This window comes from Tetrao urogallus (assembly GCF_951394365.1).
Source record: "Tetrao urogallus genome assembly, chromosome: Z".
In the NCBI taxonomy this organism is placed as follows: Eukaryota; Metazoa; Chordata; class Aves; order Galliformes; family Phasianidae; genus Tetrao; species Tetrao urogallus.
This window is the reverse complement of record NC_136816.1, coordinates 51,735,209-51,755,402: the sequence shown is the minus strand read 5'-3', so window position 1 is coordinate 51,755,402 and position 20,194 is coordinate 51,735,209. Positions and strand designations below refer to the sequence as shown.

Here is a 20,194-nt window from a genome sequence, read left to right as displayed (position 1 = left end):
TGCTATGATGTATAGTAAAAGCATGCAATATATTTTTTTTCTTGGAAACACAGTGAAAATATTACTCTGAGGGAGAGAGATTTATTACCTATTGATTAAACAAAATGCAAGTTTGAGTAATGGTGTTCTCTCTCCGTGTTTATTCTTCTCCAGAGCTGGGTTTGCAGTACAATGCATTACATACAGCTGTGAAGTTTTATTGACACGCATGTGGTGCAGTTATTCCAGTTATGCCAGCTGAAGGGATGTTTCAGTTTAACAAATTTATTGTGTTTTATGCTTCCTGGAAAAACCTGTCAGATGTGAATAGTACCATATTACAAAAATACAAGGTTGCTGCGAACAAGAACACATCTTCTTTTATTCAGATTTGCAACAATATGGATGAGGAACAAAAAAAAAAAAAAACCAACAAAAAACTGGAATAGGCAGTAATTATTTTTAGCAGTAAAAGAGAAAGATGTAGGAGTGACCATATCAGGAAAGAAGTATTTAAATCAGGGAGTTAAACTGTACCAAGTAAAGCTGGTGGTAAAACCCATTTTGAGAAGCAAATCCGCAGGGTACTTTGCTTGTAAATGGTGAGAAAGACTGTGAGGGAAATGTCTTCGACTAGAAATAATCAGTGCTTAGGGTGGTATCAGTAAGAGTGACTTTACAGCAGAGGTGGCAGTGATGAAACACATGCCCTCCAGATCATGTGCCTGTTTCCAAGATCCATGCTGCCTGAAGGGAGCAAACCTGTGTTTGTGCACAGCAGTGTCAGCTCCCCAGCTCATGTAGCACCCCATCCCTACCCTGAAGGGCCCAAGGGAGGCGCCATGCCTGCCAAGGCATAAATTGAGGGAATTAACTTAGATGTCTTCTGAAAGGTTTGATGTTAGGATCCAAGTCCAGTCTGTGCGTTGCTGACAGTGATTTGTTCTACAATACTCCAAGGATCTAACAGTGCTAATGGTTACAGACAATCTTGCTCTCAAAGTCCATTCAGTTATTTCCCTTCTCTGTTTTCAGGCTCACGAGGGAAGAAGCAGTGTACCGTCTGCCATCATCAGCTGAATCAAAGGGAGAAACAAAGGGTTGCTGGGATTATCTGTGCACAATCCCTGTAGGCCCATTCAGGAGGATGAAGAAATGTATGTAGAGTTCCCAAGAGCTGCTGCCTGTAGCGCAGCATGATACAGCAGAAACAAGCCAACCAAACAAGAAACAGAAAACCCCAATATGATCAAAGAATGGCAAGGACAGTGATTTTAGACTTACAGTGGGATGGAGATTAATTTGAATAGTGTAATTATTGTAGCCTTTTATTTTGGTGAGGGAGCACAGCAGGCCAGATTGTCACTGCTGTCCCTATGTCTGCATGTTGAGCTCATCATGTCTGACTTCAGTAGAGGAATGCTGCTGTCTGTAGTGCATTGCAGACCTGTGTCACACACGAAATGGCAGGGCTTGCTTTTCAGGAGAGGAAATTAGCTGTGCTGCTTCAGTGCAAGATGAACCATGATTACTATAAGGGTATTATGTACAAAGGGAGGAAAAATGATTCCTCAAAGTCATGCTGAAACTTTTACAGAATCTGTTCCAAATAAAGGTACCCATTTTCTCCAAGAAATTTCCAATATTTTTCACATTTCCAGATCTACCGAGAACTGATTTTTTCACAGTTCAGCATATTTTTCCGTATCGGTTACTAATGATCTCCCCAACAAGCCAAATTCCAACAGCTGTACCTAATCATTGTAATGCTCCCTCGTGGTGACTTGGATTATAGCATGTTATTTCTGTTCACTTCTCCAGCTGCGTTAGTTATCTCTAAACCAGGTCTAGCACTTGCTAAATGCAAAATATCATGCAAATGCATTAAGTGCATGAGAGGTGCCATTAAGACTTCCATTTTCACTTCACTTTACAGGATCAAACTGTGATCAAATAAAAAATGGTGGTGATTAAAAAAAAAAAAAAAGCATTAGCAAGCAACTTACTTGAATATCTCACCTGACCCTGCTCGCTCTTCCCCCAGCTGTAAACGATCTCCATCGCAGAGCTGTAGTTGGTGACCTGCTGTCTCTAGAACTTTCTGTCTGTCTCTGCATCCCATTGCAACATGGGAGAGATCCAGTGGCAACAGCCTGCGTCCAACTGTCATAAAAATGTTTCACAGTCATGCTCATGTTTCTGGATGGATTAAACTAAATTTGGTAAACAGAGGTAACAGACAGCAACTCATCTGCCTGCAGCCTAGCTGCAGGGAGCAGGTTGTTGTGGCAACTGTGTGCTTGGAATTAATTGATGCAGGTAATGTGTGAATGCACCAGACCCTGCAAAACGGTTGCCTCGCTGCATCAAGCCAGTCTTACCCCTGTGAAATCAGTTTTACTGACAGCAGCTGTATGATATGTTTTGCCAACAGAAACCATGCTGATTACAAATTTCACCCCCACACATCTGCAGCCAATATTTCTATAACACAGATCTGTCAGGTTGGTAACATTAGCAAGCTTTGGAAGGCATTTTTGCCTGACACCTCCTCACTTCCAAATATCATTTGGCACAAGTTTGCTTGCTTCCTGCATGCAGAAAATGATGCACATTAGTCCTCACCTCATGAAGAAAATGAAGAATGCGAAGAGGGCTCAAGAAAAAACAGCATGTGATCATGGCTAGGTTTCATTTCATTGTACTTAGATTTTCACTCTGAAACAGTTACTTTCATTGCCAGCTAGCAATGCAAGGGTGCATTAAGCATGAAAAGGTGGTTAGCTTTTTCTGTTAGCTTGATCATGCCAGTAAAAGTAAAATGCAGTAATAACTTCCTCAAATGGTGACCACATTGCTTCACTGCTCCTCTCAGCAGTTACAAGCTCATTTTAAATGTTCAGATTTCTGAGATTGGCTTGAAATAAACCAATGCTGCAGGAACAGGTCCTTCCTTTAAATCTTGCCACAAAATGCAGCAGCAAAAGCAGGCACTGAGAAATGCAACAGTTTCTAACTACATAGTTGGTTGCACAGGAATGATAAGCTCAGTAAAGCTTCAGTTGTCATTTTCTGGGTATGAGACTTGCCTACTCACATTAATTTTCTAGTTCTTGCAGTAGGTGAACCCTGCAGTAGATCTTCTGGTTACTTTTGCAATCACATGAAGCTGAAACTTTAGCAAAACACAACCAGAAGAAATGTGACACTAGCTCTATGAGGTTAAAAGAAGAAATTCTTCATTTACTAGAAAAAAAAGAAAAAAAAAAGCATTTGCTTAATGTTAGCACAGGTATTATTCTATGCCGGAACTACAGATCACCTCTAAACACGCAGCAGAGATATGTATTTGCAGGCTTGCTGAAGCACTTGCAGAGGATCAATGTGAGTGGGATACTTTTGCACATGAAGGGTTGTGTTTTCAAATATGCTTGGACAAAAAAATACTTTTCAAAGGCAACCAGCATTTAGTCTAGTTTCAAAGAAGTCAAGAGACGCACTTTGTTTGTAAAGCCTTTTTATTAAAGAATTTCATGTTAACAGTGTTTTTGGGTTGTCGGTTTGTTGGTGTTTTCGTTGTTGTTTCGGTTTGGTCTTGGCATTTGTACATAAGCTAGAATTACCAGCAAAACCAACCTTGGTACCATGTATAGCAGAGATGGAATAACAGTTTACAAACGTGTAGATAAAATCCCTTTTAGTTGTTATTTGGAATCTTTGTTGATGTTCTTATTCATGAGGATAAGCATTTGCTTATTTTTTTTTCACCCTACAGCATAGGAAGAAGTTGCTTGCTTGCAAACATTCTCAAGCATACAAAGGTTATGATAACACCATCTGTTCAGATGGTGGAATAACTTCGTTTGCTGCAGTGTAAATTTGCATGTTTTGCAGTCAAAGTTGTATAATGTTGCAAAATGTCATCCTTAAAAACACAATTAAAGAGTTTTAACTTCATTGTTTGGGATGTTTTGCCAGCTGATGTACTTACTTCTTTTCAGGTTTTCTTGCTATGAAACTTTCATATAAAACCGTGGACACTGGTGTTCTGTAACATCAGTCTAGAGCCATGTCAGGATTCAGTTTTGGATTGGAACCAAAATATTCAGGGGGTTTTGTATCAGCAACTGCAATTTCCAGGCCCATGCGAGGCCTTGGGTTTCACTGCACACTATGTACCTATTGCACAAATACCTTATGGCACTGAGGAAAATTAAAAAAAAAACACAAGTCAAACTCCCCTGCGGCATACATATGTATGTATCTATATGTATGTATCTATATGTACGTATCCATATGTATGTATCTATATCATCCATATGTATGTATCTATATGTATGTATCTATGCGTGCACTTATGAGTCAATGCTGGTTATGCTTTCTTCCATTCTTAAAACGTCCCAAGAAGAACATGTGGTTTTGTGACTCTTGAGCATCTGTGGCTGGACCAATGTACAGCAATCTCTTTTACATAACACGGAGCCCAGCAAATTTTCAGAGGCTTACAGGTTTAGCATTAGAAAACCAAGCAGTAGAATTATATCTCAAAGATGTAGAGACTAATTTATTTGGTTAAGATAGGAATATGTAACAAGAAATGAACACAATGAGTTAACATTTATGTATTTTACTTAAGTTTATAATACAGAAAGTTAAAACATTAAGTACCTTCCCTCCTATCTTGTAATACTGTTCTTGCAAAACTGACCAGATAGTCTCTTCTGGCTATGTAAGAGTAAACAAAATACTACAGCATTGAAATAACTTCCAATTACTGATAAACCTAAAAAAGCAGTACCCCAGCTTATACCTACAGGAAGCACAGAGGTAACTTTTCATCAAGCAGAAAGCTGTTTCCCATAGCTTTAAGATAAACTTTTTACTGAAAAAACAGAACAAGCCAACCTATCAACCAGCAACTGGTAACATAATATTAAACAAAATGTGAATGTATCTTATTGTTTCATATAAACATTTGTGGATTTTACCCTTACAAACAATACATACATACATTTTTATTTTGTTTACTTATTCAGAAATTACTTTTGATTACTGTTTGAGAACAAAAATCAGTGACTGGTAATTCAGCATTTAATTGTGTTTAAGTCTGATAAGAAGTGGGTGAAAAATAACAAGAGAAGATCATTACAAAGAAACTTCTCTCACACAGTACCTGCAGGAAGATTAAGTTTATCCCTTGTGATGGACCGAAGGCAACATTTAACCACTGTTGTTGTTCTTGGCTGATTCCTGTGGCAAAACCTACATTAAAACCAAATTTCTACTTAATTTTGGTTCCAGCTTTGTGTAAAGTCCTATTATCTACACATTTGTTTCTAACACTGAATTCCTCTTACTTAGCTTTATTGTCTTTTGTAGTAAAAGAATGCTACAGAGGGTAAAGTTAGCTATTTACTTGCATATGACAGCAATTTTAGTTGATGTATGCACAACCAAAAATGTAAAAAACATTCAGAGTTGGCAGAGATAAAGGATACTTCCAAGTCCTAATCATTAAACGATGACTAATAATGTGCAAGAAAGTATACATTTTCAAACTGCATAAGAAGGTGATTCATTATCCTTTTTCAGTGTATTTTCAGAGGTGCTGTTCAACACTGATCTACTGTGGAATCTGGTTCTACCATTGCTATAACCAAGACACTTAGCATAAACTAATGGTAAGAATACTGAAAGAAAAGCTACTCTGAGCCACTGAGGGCAATTTTCTTTGACAAAATGCAATAACTAATAGCTGTTTTTTATTTGTTCAAATTCCTAACACCACATAAACATAAATAAAAATGTAAAATATACAGTCTCAGGGCCCACAGTGCAAGACAACACTATAAAAATATGGGATATGGACTATTTCAGAAATAAAGGAAAAAAATCTACCTCGAAAGATATTTTCACTGCTTCATAGAATAACGGTTAGATGGACAGACTCCTTAAGTAAGAAATTTAACCTGTATGATAGTTGAAAATCCTACAATAGGATTTCATGATATCCCCATAATAAATTGCACTAACAATTTAAATATTTGTCTGTAAAAAGGACTTCATCTAAAAAACAGTCAACAGATACTATTAAGAAATACTTTTCTCCTCAACACTAATCTATTTACAAATACAATACACATACAAATACATACACTTGTACTAAATTGGGTTGTGCATTACTGTAATGAAACTATGTTGCACAACCTGGTATAAGCTTCTGCACTTCTTGGATATAGTATCTCCTTATTTGACTGAATTGTATACAAATTAAGCATGTGTAAGACACATGATCTCACTGTATTACTAGTAATTTGCTGTAGACACTGTTATTTGCGTTAGTAGAGCACGTGCCTCTTCTGCTAGTGGTAGACATTGATTGGCCACTGCTGTTACTGCTGTTAGGATCTAAAGTCTCTTTACAACTCAAGAGACTAAACAGTTGTCTCTGATACTGAGAGGAAGCATAGTAGTAAATAAAGGGATCAATGCAACAGCTAACACTGCTGATGCATACACAGAGTAGATAGGCAAAGTAGAGATACTCTAAACTGTTGTTGTATGAAAAATGGATATAGTGAATTAATAGCAGGACATTGGTTGGCCCAAAACAAATGACAAAGACTGAAAAAACAGCCACACACAGGAGCAAGGCACGTGTCTTCTTATTTTGTCTTGCAACAATACTAGAAGAACTCAGGCACCGAATGATACACACATAACAGATGGTAGATATTATAAATGGCACTACAAAGAAAACAGATGAGAAGACAGAGAAAAAGTGTACGTAATAGCCGTGAAGCTCAGATTCCCTTAACACGTCATGGCAGGTTGTGATATTCAACTTGGGTATTTCCATAGTTTGCTCTCTGATGAGAAAAGGTACAACTCCAGTTATTGCTACCAACCATATGATGAAACAAATCACTGAGGCACGTGTTAACGTACGCCAGCCAAGAGCCTGCATGGGGTACACCACTGCTAAGAAGCGATCAAAGCTTATGCTTGTCATGAGCATTATTGAGCAGTACATGTTACAGTAGAAAGCAGCAGTGACGAAGCGGCACATCCGAGGTCCAAATACCCAGTTGTTTCCAGAGAAATGGTAAGCAATCTTGAAAGGGAGCACACTTACAAACAGTACATCTGCAAGAGCCAAATTCAGCATGTAAACTACAGCTGGCTTTTCAATTTTCATTTTTTTCAGAAACACAAATATGGCTGTAACGTTCAGAGGAAGGCTGAGCACAACCACTAATGTGTAAACCGAAGGAACAAAACGGGTCAACCACGGACTAGTGAGATATCTTGCTGTTTCCACTGACACTGTTCGTTGTTCATGTGGAGGTGATCTACTCTGATTGGTAGATCCTAATCCAACTTCCGAATCGTTTTCAGCACTGTTTTCAATATCTTCCACAGGTATAGGTTCACCACGGTCAGGTATCAGGAAAGTTCTGCCCCTTACGCTGCTGTTATTGTATGCGTGGTCTGAAACATAAGAAGGCACTGAGATTAGAAAGCAAATATACACATGCAGTGAAGTGAAAATATCTTTCAACGAGGAAATCTAAAATCATATTAGTAACACAAAATAATGCAGCTAATTTCTTATTCAAAGCGTGGTCTGCTCACAGATACTGGTCCATCTTTTTTTGTTTAGGTCCTCTTACACGTTTGGGTAAAATGCCCTCCACAAACACTTAACTCTCAGCTTCTAAGCTCCTTCTGACAGCAACTAAATTCTCTTTCTGCTTAAGAAATCAATCTCATATATGTGGACTACTTTAACACAAGACCTATAAAGTTGCCATCCACTGATTTTCTTTGTCTGACCTTTCATACGTTTTCTAAGAAATGAGGTACTGGGATAAACATGGCACTCATACCCAGAATTCCTGTTAGAATTATATGTCACTAAAGTAACAAAAAGCTAAAATGCAACTAAAACATTGAGTTACTGAGATATTTCTGTAGTCTCTGGAGACATCCCAATGGCCTGATGAAGCTACAGTTAGATGGCAGATGCCTTCCTGCAGCTGTCCGTGCTGGCATGAATCAGCCTTCTGCCTATGCTGAACAGGTAGCCACAGCTTGCATTGATTGAAATGCTCCAGCAGCTCTACTTATTGTAATCTGCAGTGTACTGAGGATGGCATGCATCCAGCATGCCTTTATAGCACTTCCAAAACCTGCCACCAGGGTTGTCTCCACAGCCAGTTCCTCTGCAGCATGGTTCAGTGACTGCTACTGAAGATGAGTCAGAAAAGGGTGTCTGCCTTTGGAATGTAGCCATAGCAAGTTAGGAAAGTGAGAATTACAGGGAGTTGAACGTGTGGCAAAGGCATACATATGTAAAAACAAACAAAACAAACATCAGGAGAGTTATTGTAGATACTATTTCAGATAATTTTTTGGAGAACTGTTCTGGAAGACCATCATTTTCAGCTTACTGTAGTTAGGTGTAGGTTACTTGAGATGTTCTGTAAGCTGACAGAAGTGACAGCTACTACTGCTTATAGTAGGCAAATGATCTCTTGAATTCTAGACTACCACAATAAAAACTAAGTTGAGTAAGCTTGAATCAGTGAGCTGAAAATACTTAGGCGTAACTCACCCATCTAAAGATGCTGCTCTTTAGATGCAGTTGCTTGTTCTACAGTAATTTAAATCATTTATTTTTCAATGCAGATGAGAACAAAAGCATCTTAACGAAGCAGGTGGTAACAAGAGCAGTTGTAAGCAGCCAACTACTAACCTTTGTGAGCAGATACACGAGAGGAACCTTGTGCATCTTGAACATTAGTAAAATGTGGGATGAAATCATAGCAGTGGTAGAGGGACTTGGGGATTTTTAGTTTTTAAAGCAGTATCACATTGTATCACAGCAGCAATCCTGGGAGACAGGGGGAAGGGGTGGGTATCACAAAAGAGGGGATGTTTGAGATAACTGTTTTTGTGTATGATGTTACTTGATTGCATCCTCTAAAGTTCAGAGAGAAAAAAAAAAAAAAATTGCTGGGAAAAATTCAAACCTTGGAAATTGCTGTGTAAAATGAAGTGGAAACTATCTACCAAAACACAAAAGGCAAAGAAGTACAAGAGATTTAGTATACAGTGTTTGCACAGAAGGGCACTACACAAGGATCTACTACAGAAGGATCTAGAGTTCACTCCAACAGAAAACATTATCAAAAGGCAGAACTACAGATCCCCCGTCTTTCGTGATTTTAGACCTTAAGTCCAAGTCATTAGATGGCTTGAATACTCAGCTCTTAGTTAAGCAGTTCAGATGCAGTGTAAGTTATTTTTAACATCTCTAACTTGAGCCTGCAGCTATCTGAATAGTCATGCAATTTCCACTGCTTAGTGATTATGGCAAGAGAAACCTGTCACAATTGACACCGTTGGTGTTCACCTCCCTTGGAAAAATCAGAACTGTATGCAACTGAAAAATAAGAACACCCTGATTTCTCCTGCCGAGAGACAAGTCTCATAGTAAAGCTTTGAGACATCAGTAGGAGTGATGAAAAAGCTCTCATCTCTCATCTCTCATCTCTCCAGTACACACCTGTTTTATAACTTCAAATATCTGTTTCTTCCACTGCTGTTTCTAAAACCAAAAACTTCAGGAAAGGACAAAGATGACATCCCAGACCCCAGAGCTCCTTTTTGGTTCCTCCTTAGCCAAAGCACAAGGAAGACGTGACATGGTTTCACATCAGGTAAGCATGTTTCAGAGGAGAGCACAGATATAAACACCTTGGTGAGAACAGAGCTGTATTTGGAGACGAGAACTGTGCTACTGAGGTCTACAGGACATGGGAGCTGAGGTGCTGCTGACAAGCACCTCTCATTTCCCTGACCCCCGAACTGCAAAGCACTCCACCTCTGCTGCCTCACCACAGCTAGCAGTGCTGCAGTGAAGCAACGCTGCTATGTCTCACTTTTTGAGGACTTGCAAGTGAACTATGTGGACCCACAAATCCATAGTGACTGGCAGTTAAGTCACTTACAGCCAAAATTCTTGCCAGTAACTCGTCTTACTTCTTTAAAGTGACTCATCAGAACAGTATGAATAAGCTGTGAGAAAAATGACTACTGGGGTAGTTTCTATTATACTGGGTAAAGTTTCTATTTACCAGCCACTGACCTTTGTTTGGCTATTCCTTACAGTTACCTAAACATTGCTAATAATTTTATTACGCGCTGAATTCCTGGAGCTAACTTATTTACAAGATGAATTAGAGACTGAAGTATTTTGAGTTTGCATTACTCCATTATCAAACTTTTCTAGAAGTAGAAACCTATTAGAATAATTCAGGACAAGAACATTCCGTAAGTAAATTGAATTCTATTAACATTATCTGAAATAACACTTGGCAAAAACTACGTATTCTTCATGTAAGTAGTGACTTAATTTTGAGCTTAAAACTCAACCCTGACGCTGTTACAACACCATGTCCTTACCTTAAACTTAGATGATACTTGAAACTCAGCAGCACGGGAAAATGGGATGAGACCTTAACCTTGCTGTTACTCCACCTCTCTTGAGAGAGCAGGAATTTAAACTTTCTTAACGAAGTTCAATTTAATCTTAAGATATTGATAGCCACATACCAGTTCTTTTCCTTTGCAAAGATATTTGTTTGAACAAGCCACGTGTGTACACTATTAGAAAAACCAACAGTACTTTTCATGCATGATAAAACAGAAAGGAAGAATGTTACTGCCCGGGGGTTCTGGATTCCTTGTGTGTCAGTGTTTACTTGAAAAAGCCAATGATCAGATCGGGCAGAGGATGAAATGACAATGTATTATTTAAAAAGATTTTAATGAACCTTGACAGTAAACGTATGATGATCTGTAATAGGAAACAAACTTTACTTATAAGCTATGACAGCATAGCAAAACAAAAGCAGTAGCTCTACAGAAAAGATTTTAAAACTACCAGTTACAGCTATGCCAGAATCTTCTTGGTATTCAGTCTGAGCTGTATAAGATGTCACATTATATGTCTCTAAAATACATTTGGCTACAGCTTAAGTCATTTTTAGCCACAGAAATAATTTATTAGAACAGAAATAAAGGTTTGATAGCATAATAATCACAAGCATTTAAACAGTCATCCTGCTTTTGCTAGGCTGACACCCAATCCTCTGGAAAGAGGTCAAAACTCCAGGATTATTATTTTGATAATTAATGGCATTCTAACTGACTTAATAGCTGCCTGTACTTATGTATGAAAGAGCCCTGGTTTAATAAGAATGATGGGATAAATCACTGAAGTTGTATCCTCGTGGTTTGTCATCAGGACGTTGCGCTACATACACAGTTTGCTTCTAACAAAAAACTTCAAAAGGTAAAAATACTCCGTAGCTTGAATTTTCCTTTTACCGCCTGTGATCCTTACACTAATTCTTCAACAGGGCACAGGGAAATGACACAGAAAGCTCAGTAAGTTGGGGACCGTTTGTCTTTAACAAACTATAGTGTTCTGTCTTCCATTGAATGCTGTTATTGGATTTGTGGTTATCATTCACATATTCTGCTTACCCTGACAGATGATGCTTTGTTTTACACAGCGCTATTTTGTAATTTCATTTCACATCTGCTCTCATAGGTAAGGAGCTACTGAGTACTGTACTGTGCGAAGAAAAGTAGAGAGCAAACAATACAACAGCTTCAACCAATCTCTAAAATTGCCCCACATCACCCGAGCACCAGGAGAAAATCTGAAGTATTTCTATATACTCATTTATAAACAAGCAATATTTATCTTCATCTCCCAGTGGTTGTTTTTATGAAGTGGAAACTAAACATTGGTTAAGCCAGTTAAAGATGTGCCACTGGGCAATCATTTATACTGATTTCTGGACATTACTCGTTGTGGTGCTGCACCACTGGCTTACAACAAAAACTGTTTCTTGTATCTCCCCTTTGTATAGCCTGCATCTAGAATCTAAATTTTTTAGTGGCACATAAATTAGGTAAAGATTGATTGAGATGTGCAAGTGAGACATGTTCATAAGGAAGATAATTTTATAGGAGAGATGACACTGACTAGCTTTTGTAACAATAAACTTTTTTTTTTTTTTTTTTTTTTTTTAAGATATTCTTTGTCACATCTCTCCATTTATACAGTATTCATTGCTGTATGACACAAATGATGCAGTAGCAGTTTTAACACACCTTACTGAAGTACCATTTTCTTGCACACTGTTCCTTTTTGCTTTCCTTTCTCCATAGTTTTCACTACATGTGCTGGTTCCGAGCCATGGTAACATCTCTCTTTTCACCCACCTACCCCCACACAGGAAAGCATGGGCCAGTTCAGACCTAAGCCAGCATGCTGATTGGCGCTTCAGAGGCAAAACCTGAAGAGCTCACAAACAAGTGCCCAGCACCCACTGCAAAACTGCCTTTTTTCTTCTGTTTGCAGGACCAGCTGAGGCCAACGAGGTGGGAACTGTGGATAATGAGGGAACAAGGAGACAGCAGGGGTGAAGCTGCAGGTGCAAGGGCAGAGTGAGCCTAGGGACAGAACAATGCAAATGAAATGGGAACTAAGTACATTGTGGTGAAAACAGGGCTGCTGTATGGGACAGTGGGGAAGTGACACTGCTGTGGGAGTGGGTGAAAGGAGAGAGAAGACATGCTCAGGTGTTGGGCTTTAATGCTTCTACTGTGCATCAAATAATGTGAATTCTTCTTCCCTTAGCCTGAGTGATATCATACAGTAACTATGTTCTTCATTGTTTCCTAAGGAAGCAGCAAATGAATGATGCGCTTTAGGATGTTCTTTAATGAAGTCTACACTGCAGAAGGCAGGAAAACAAGCTTGGATGTTTCTTAAACTGGAATAAGAGCATTCAGCAGAACAGTCTTCTTCCAACATTAACTTCTGTAGTTTGTGATTACCTCCCACGCATACATTCCCCCCTTTTCTTTCAACAAGGACACTTCCGTTCCCTGCCAGCATAAACACAGTTGTGGCCTCTCTATTCCCTCATGTCTTTGTGACGATAAGCTGTATAACAGCACTAGGTTTCTCCCTCTGGTCCTCTCCTCCCAGTACAAGCACCAGCTCAGTTCTCTTTCAGCCCATTTCAGCAGGCCTACCCTCAGCTGCAGACCCTCTGTTCTTCTGACCAGCTCCCTTGGCAGGAGCGCTGCACTGAAAGAAGCGTTAAACAGCACCCTGCAGAAGAAGAATCCTTGCTATCTGCAAGTGCTTAACTCAGTTCTGCACCACTGCACCTCGGCTAGAACCCACGAGGCTGCACACACGTCTTCAGCACTCCTTCCTCGCGCACTGCACTGTCAAGTCGGGATGTGAGCCAGACTGGTCCGAGGTCTCACCTGGCAGAGCGCACGCTGTCATTAGCGCTACTGCTAGTTAAACAAAGAAGAAAGCCAACTAATCGGGGAGCACGCTCTGAGCTGGCTGGTGCTGGCACATCTCCCCGCCCGGCGCTACCCGTACAGCCCCTCTGGGGGCTCCCGGAGCTGTCAACGCGCTGCCGGGGCACCCAGCGCCGCATCCCGCCTCCTCGCCCCTTCCTTCCTCCATCACCTGCTACCGCTCGGCCGCCCCTCAGCAGCGGGATGGACGTAAACCATTCTTTGTCTTCAATCACCTCTCCTGCGGCACGGCCGGAGCTTTCCGGCATCTGTATTCCAGAACTACGGCGCATACTAAAAAAAACCAAACCCAATCAACAGTTTTCTGACCAAAGCGCAGCTATCCGCCCGGCGCCCGGGCTCTCACGTTTTAGCCACAACGCCGCACGAGCACACCCACCGCAGCGCTTCAGGGCGCCGAAGCGAGCGGGCTCTGCCCCCGCCCGCCCAGTCCGGCTGCACAACCGAGCCGAGCAGAGCTCCCGCCCGCCTCCAGGCAGCCCGCAGAGCGGCGACACCGCGACTCACCGGTTCGGGCAGCAGCGGCGGGCGGTGAGATCGGGCAGCTGAGGACGGCTAGGGCGCAGAGCAGCGCGGGCAGCCCCATGGCCGCCGCCTCCCTGCTGTCCGTCCGTCCCGGCCGTGCCGGGAAAGCGAGTGAGGCCCGGGCGGAGCAGGGCCGCCCCTCGGCCGCCACTGGGAGAGGCGGGGGCGCCTTCCTGCCGGGCGGGGCGGGACGGACTCCGGTGGGAGGGCCGAGCGGTGCCGGGTCCGCCGCCGGGGCTGGAGGGGGGGAGGGGAGAGCGGGAGGTGCTGCTGTCCCGGTGGTGTCCCGCGGGTAACGAGAAACGCAAAACAAAGGGATTCAGCCGAAAGTTTGCGCCACGCTGGATGCACAAAACAACCAAACCCTACTCCTCAACCGCATGGCTCTCACGCCTGCTTTGTTCCGTGCGCGGCTGCGCGCTGGGCGGAGCTGCTCTGAATGCGGCCGCACCTGTGCGGGTGGAGGCACGGGGCTGCCCCTCCGCGTTGCTCGCGGGTGGAGGGCCGGTGTGCTGGCAGAACTGCCGTGGGAGACAGCTTTCCCGCTATCGTCTAGACTGTGTTTGCTGACAATGCTATGGCACTCCACCGGTAGTTTGAGTGTATTTTATTCCTGAGGTATGTGCTGCCGTCGTAAGCATTACGCGTCCCGTGATTTGCTGGGGTGTGCAGCCCTGTCCTCAACTATATACATTTGTGTTTACAGCAATACAGAAATAACGGGAGGAAGGCTCTGTTCAGAACTGGATCACTTACAGGACGTCGTGTCATTGCTGCAGAAACACTGGTACTTAACTGAGAATAACAAGGATGGGAAGTCAACTCTTGACAGCGAGTACCGATGCCCAGTCAGTTCCAGTTCTGATCTCATCTTGTCCTGCAGCACACTTCCCACAGTTCTGGCCCCTGCTCCACGTTACCACAGTTACGGCTGACCTCTGTTTGCATGAAGAAAGAAGTGTGATAGCCGTACTGCTAGCCAGCACTTCTGCTGCTAGGTAAGAGGTGGTTGCTAGCAAGAGACACATCCACGACCAAATAAATCTCTGTCATCCTTGGGCATAGTGTATAGCCCACAGAAAATAGCATTTACTTAATCACGGACTCAGTTTTTATCAATTCAGAAAATACTTTAATCAGAGGTTAGTGCTTTTTTTTTCTGTTTTGGAAGATCGAGTGAAGCCACAGAAGGTACTTCTGCGATCTTGCTGCTGTATAAGAATACGTGAAGGTAGCATAACAGCAGAGGCTTTCATAGCCAATGTTATCTTTTTAGTGTATGAATAAACAGAAGCTATTTGTGATCTGAACTCATCCTCCGTGCTGCAGTTTTCATAAAGCTGCAGCAGCCAAGAGACATGCCTTCAGCAGTATTTGCTGGTGGGAATGTCTATGTGGGGAAAACTCACTGTGCCACTCATGTAAACACCAATTTTTTTTAGCTATTACATTGCATACAGTTCTGAAGCATTACTCTGCTCTTCTACAAGTTGAGGAAAATCAACCAAATTCTCTTCACTGAATGAAATTCAGACACCCTGTGAATACTTAGAACTTTGTGTACGTGCTTTCTGTTAGAGGCACTCCATTTATGTAGTCTGTATTTATTAGACTCAAATGTGGTTTTAATCTTTGTAAATGCACACAGCAGAGTAACATTAATGACCTAAATGTAGATGGCCCTGAAAAGAATATGTATAAACAAACACAGAACTAACTAACACACCATATATAGTAAAAACATGCCATGAACCTATTTCCATTCCTTGCAGATGTAGCAGTATGGTAAGAATTCTGTTTTACTGAGAAATTCAAAAGGAAACATTTTGCCAAGAGTTCAAACTGGAGATTAGAGAAGTGACAGATTAAGATCTGCAGTGGGACTACATCCTCAAGTTGCGAGGATTTCTGTGCTTTGAACACTGGTTTTATAGAGAAGCATTGCACTGTTTTCCCCAATATTCACAACATGCCAAATTACTCTGACACACACTTGAAAATAAGCAGATATTTTCATTCTAGTAGACTCTTTCATAGCAGAAACTGAGGCTTCAGGAAGTCTGTTCTCACTGTTGTTCAGTGCCAGCACAAGAGGCACAAATATGAGCACCACCTAACACTTCTGTGCTATGCTGTGTAGGTGGCAGAGCACTGGCATAGGTTGTCCAGAAGCTGTAGGATCTCATTATTGGAAGTTATTGCGGGTAACCCAGCAGGAAGCTAAACAGCTGTTTGCTCTCTTGCTCACTCCCATTGGGATGTCGGAGAGAAAAGGGTAAAACTTGTAGGTTGAGGTAAAAACTATTTATTAAGACAGAAATGGAAGAGAGAAAGAATTCTAATGATAATTTTATAAGTAAGCAAATAAGTAAATAAACATATATTTACAAAACAAGTGATGCGCACCACAATTGCTCACAACCCACTGACCAATGTCCAACCAGTCCCCAAGCAGCAGCTAGCCTTCCCTGGCCAACTCCCCTCAGTTTTATAGTTTTTTCAAAGCACACCATATATTATGGGACGTCCCTTTGGCTGGTTTGGATCAGCTGCCCTGGTTCTGTCCTTTTTGAGTTCCTTGTGGTCCCCAGCCCCTCATTGGCAAGAGAGTAAGAGAAGCTGTAAAACTGAAATGTCCTCGGCTCTGTGCTGCACTGTTGAGCAACAGCTAAAGCATTGGTATGCCATCAGTACTGTCTTTCTCCCAGAGCTGAAACAGAGCATCAACAGAGCTCCAGACACTATGAAGAAAATCAACTCTGACTCCAGCCACATCCAGAATAAATGTCTTCAGAAGCCACCTGGATGTGGTCCTGGGCAACCTGCTCTCAGTGTCTCTGCTTGACCAGATGAGCTCCAGAATCACCTTCTGACCTCACCATTCTGCTGTAGTGTGCAACCACATTCTCATCTACAACAATCAGACTATTTGACACATCTTAATGAAATTAATCATTGCTTTCCAAACTCTTTTTTCCCTTGTGTCAAATTTATAAATTGGATTTAAATTTAAAGTGCCATCAGTCCAGTCTGGGATGATGGCTTTTTCTCCAAAAAGTATCCTTCCAAGTGGTTTTGAGCTGTTCTGAAGGCTGAAAGAAAATGACAAAACTGATGGCTGCTTCAAAAATTTGATAATGCCCTGCAGACAGAAAGAAAAAAATGACATGGTGAAGCTAACAGATTATCTGTATTTTTTTTTTTTCTTCAAGAATCTCATTTGTCTGATCTACTGTTACACATCTGGAGACATGTCCAAGAAGTATCCGTAAGTGCCTACCCTTAGTGCCCTGAAGATACTTTGGATGGGGCAGCTTCACAGTGCTGTGTAGAGATTTGCATCTGGAATCAAGGTCAGGTATTTGGAGCAATGTGCTACACAGTTGACTTTCACTTTATAAGCTAGGAACAAGTATCAATTAAAGAACTTTCTGCAAAGAAATTAGTCAATTTTTTTTTTTTTTTTTTTTTTTTTACTTCAAATATATGAGTTTATAATGTTTAAATATTCATCATAATAGGGGGTGGAATGAGCAGAAGGCTGCATGGTACTTCCCTGTCTGCTGGGTTAAACCACAGTATAAACATATCTTTTTAAATGTTTTACTAGATCTCAGCAGAAATACACACTTACAAGTTCTAGGTGTCTTTACTAGTGGGCCACTGGTTGGGGATAATCCACAGATTGCTAAATCCATGAAAGATGTGAAGGGAAAGTCATGTCATACTCATAGCAAAAACTTTCCATTCTGGCATAAGCAACAGATTCAGGGCTCTATGTTCAAAAATCTTATTTATCCCTTATTTATTTATCCCTATTGCTCTCTTCTGGCACCTGAAAGGCTCTTACAGTGAGAATGGGATTGGACTCTTATGACTGGTGACAGGACAAGGGGAAATGGCCTCAAGTTGTGCCAGGGTAAGTTTGGGCTGGATATCAGAAAACACTTCTTTACAGAAAGGGTTTTTGAATAGGCTCCCCAGGGAGGTGGTTGAGTCACCATCCCTGGATGTGTTTAAAAACCATTTGGATGTGGTGCTCGGGGACATGATTTAGTGGAGGGTTGTTAGTTAGGGTAGTATGGTTAGGTTGTGGTTGGACTCGATGATCTTTATGGTCTTTTCCAACCTGAGTGATTCTATGATTCTATGTTCTTTGTACCACTGTAAGTTGGATTACTATAGATACAGGAAGTGAATAAAAAGTCCTACTTTTTAGGATTTTCTGTTTGCACCGAATTAAAGTCTTTTGTATCCTGTAGTTATGCAACTCAACTTGTTACTTTTTCAGTCTGGGTAAACTAATTGTAAGGGAAGTGAAGAGTTCATGGATTCTAAAACTTGTATCACTTTTAAATTCTGTCTTTTTTCCATCTTTCTCAGCTTCTTGTTTTGCTTTTTTTTTTGGTAAGGAGTATGTTATATTGCAGTATTGCAGTGCTTCATTCCTGTACAACGTAGCAGGTCAACCAAGAAATACCAAGATAGCCTAGAACAATCTAGTAGCATTGCTATGTCAGTGAGGAAGCAGCCATTTTTCTAATGGTCAGGTGCTACGAGATCACAATGGTGCAAGACTCAGGTTGGTAGTTACTGCTCTAAAAAGGAGACGCTAGAAGCTTATTTTAGAGGCAAAACCAGTCCCCCAGGTCTGGGAAAAGGCTTGTGCTGTCTACGTAATCTAGAACTGTTTGAAGTCATATGTGACTGTTTCTCTTCAAATTTGCTGTTAGGGGGAAGCTTATTTTGTTGCTTCTGCTTTCTTCTAAGGCTGCTAAAGAAGGTTTGCAGATAGGCATCCAGTAAGACAGACCACAAGCTGTCACTTGTAATAGTGTTCCTCTTTGCTTGGCCAAATAAGATAGACGTTCTCTCTGCAATTCTGTGGCTTGTTTTAGAGCTTCAGAGTTCTATCAGAATGAACAAGCTCGAACAAACTGAGTTAATTGTAAAGCACTTTTGGTCAACTCTAAAAATCTTATTTTTAGAGGTAGAAAAATGTGAACTGTACAGCTGTCAGCCAAAGACCACTGGTTATTATAATTTCACTATTACTGTCTAAGAAAAGAGCCTTAAAAACAGACAGGAAGGATGCAATTCCTCCAGTGATGGAAACAAGTGAGTAAAGCACTATTAATCTATTCTGGCTTTTCCCTCCATTTTCATCTCTAGCAAGACAAGTATTTCCATGAGATCATTTCTTGAATGAGCCAGGTTTCATCAAGTAGTATCTAGCTGCATACAATTGGAGGCCCAAAGTTTTGCAGCTTGAAGTAACCTCCTTGAAGCCCATTTTTTGTACTTTTTAGTAGAACTGCCAGTTTAACAGGTACAGAATTGCTCTGCCAATTACATGGTACCTGGTAGTTCCTGTCAATCTTATATTTAGGTAGGAGCCATTGTGGTCCGTCTTGTTTAGTGGGTTTATTGTTTGTTCAGTGACAAACAACCAGCTAATTAAGAAAAAAAAGCTTCTAAAGGAGATCACAAATTAAATGGAAGCTACTCTTTGATGTGTAGTAGGAAAGCAGGAATGTCAGTAAAAGGCTGAAAGAGGTGACACTAAACATAAAGACCTTACATTCCCTACATTACCTGGGAACCCAAAAACTTTTAGTAAGCAAGTGTAGCAGATAACCAATAAAGGTTCTAGTCACATTAGAGCCAAGCAGGCCTTGAAGAAGAATCCAGAGACACTGGAGCAAGACTGAGGAGCAAGCAAGGAAAATGCACAGGGGGGAGATGAGTGACTGGGGAGCAGCTCAGCAGGAAGGGACCTGGGGCTGCTGGTGCCAGCAGGCTCAGCCTAAGCAAATCACACATTGGCACAGCACAGCCACATGGTCAAGACTCTTCAACTGCAGTCAGTGTTGGAGCAGCCTTGCCTTGAATATTGTGTGCAGTTCTGAGCTGAACTATGAACAACATAAAAAGGATATAAAGATACTTGAAAGCATTCAGAGGAGGCAAGAAAACTGGCAACAGGGCTGTAGGAGAGGCTGAGAACACTCAGTTTGCCCAGCCTGGAGAAGAGAATGCTGAGAGGATCTCACTGCTCCCTGCAGCTCCCTGAAGTGATCAAACTAGAGGGCTGGAATAGATTGTGTTTGCAGGTCCCTTCCAACTGACCTTTTTCTATGTGCTACTTTCAGCTTCCCTACCAACTATTTTAGGAGAACCTGGATGTTAATGCTAAAGAGTAACATCAGCATAGCCAATAAATGCTAAATGGCAATTAGCTGGAAGAAAAAGGGAAGAACTGAGG

The 20,194-nt window shown here is 41.3% G+C and overlaps 1 protein-coding gene across 1 annotated transcript; it reads right to left on the bottom strand.

Annotated features, from left to right (window-relative positions):
- Positions 1-6,274: 6,274 nt before the first annotated feature.
- F2R (coagulation factor II thrombin receptor) lies at positions 6,275-13,363 on the bottom strand (the record flags this gene model as incomplete). Its single annotated transcript, XM_079548541.1, is given in 3 exon segments — positions 6,275-7,470; positions 13,270-13,273; positions 13,277-13,363. Coding segments are annotated over 3 exon segments (1,287 nt in total).
- Between the last annotated feature and the right edge of the window lie 6,831 nt (positions 13,364-20,194).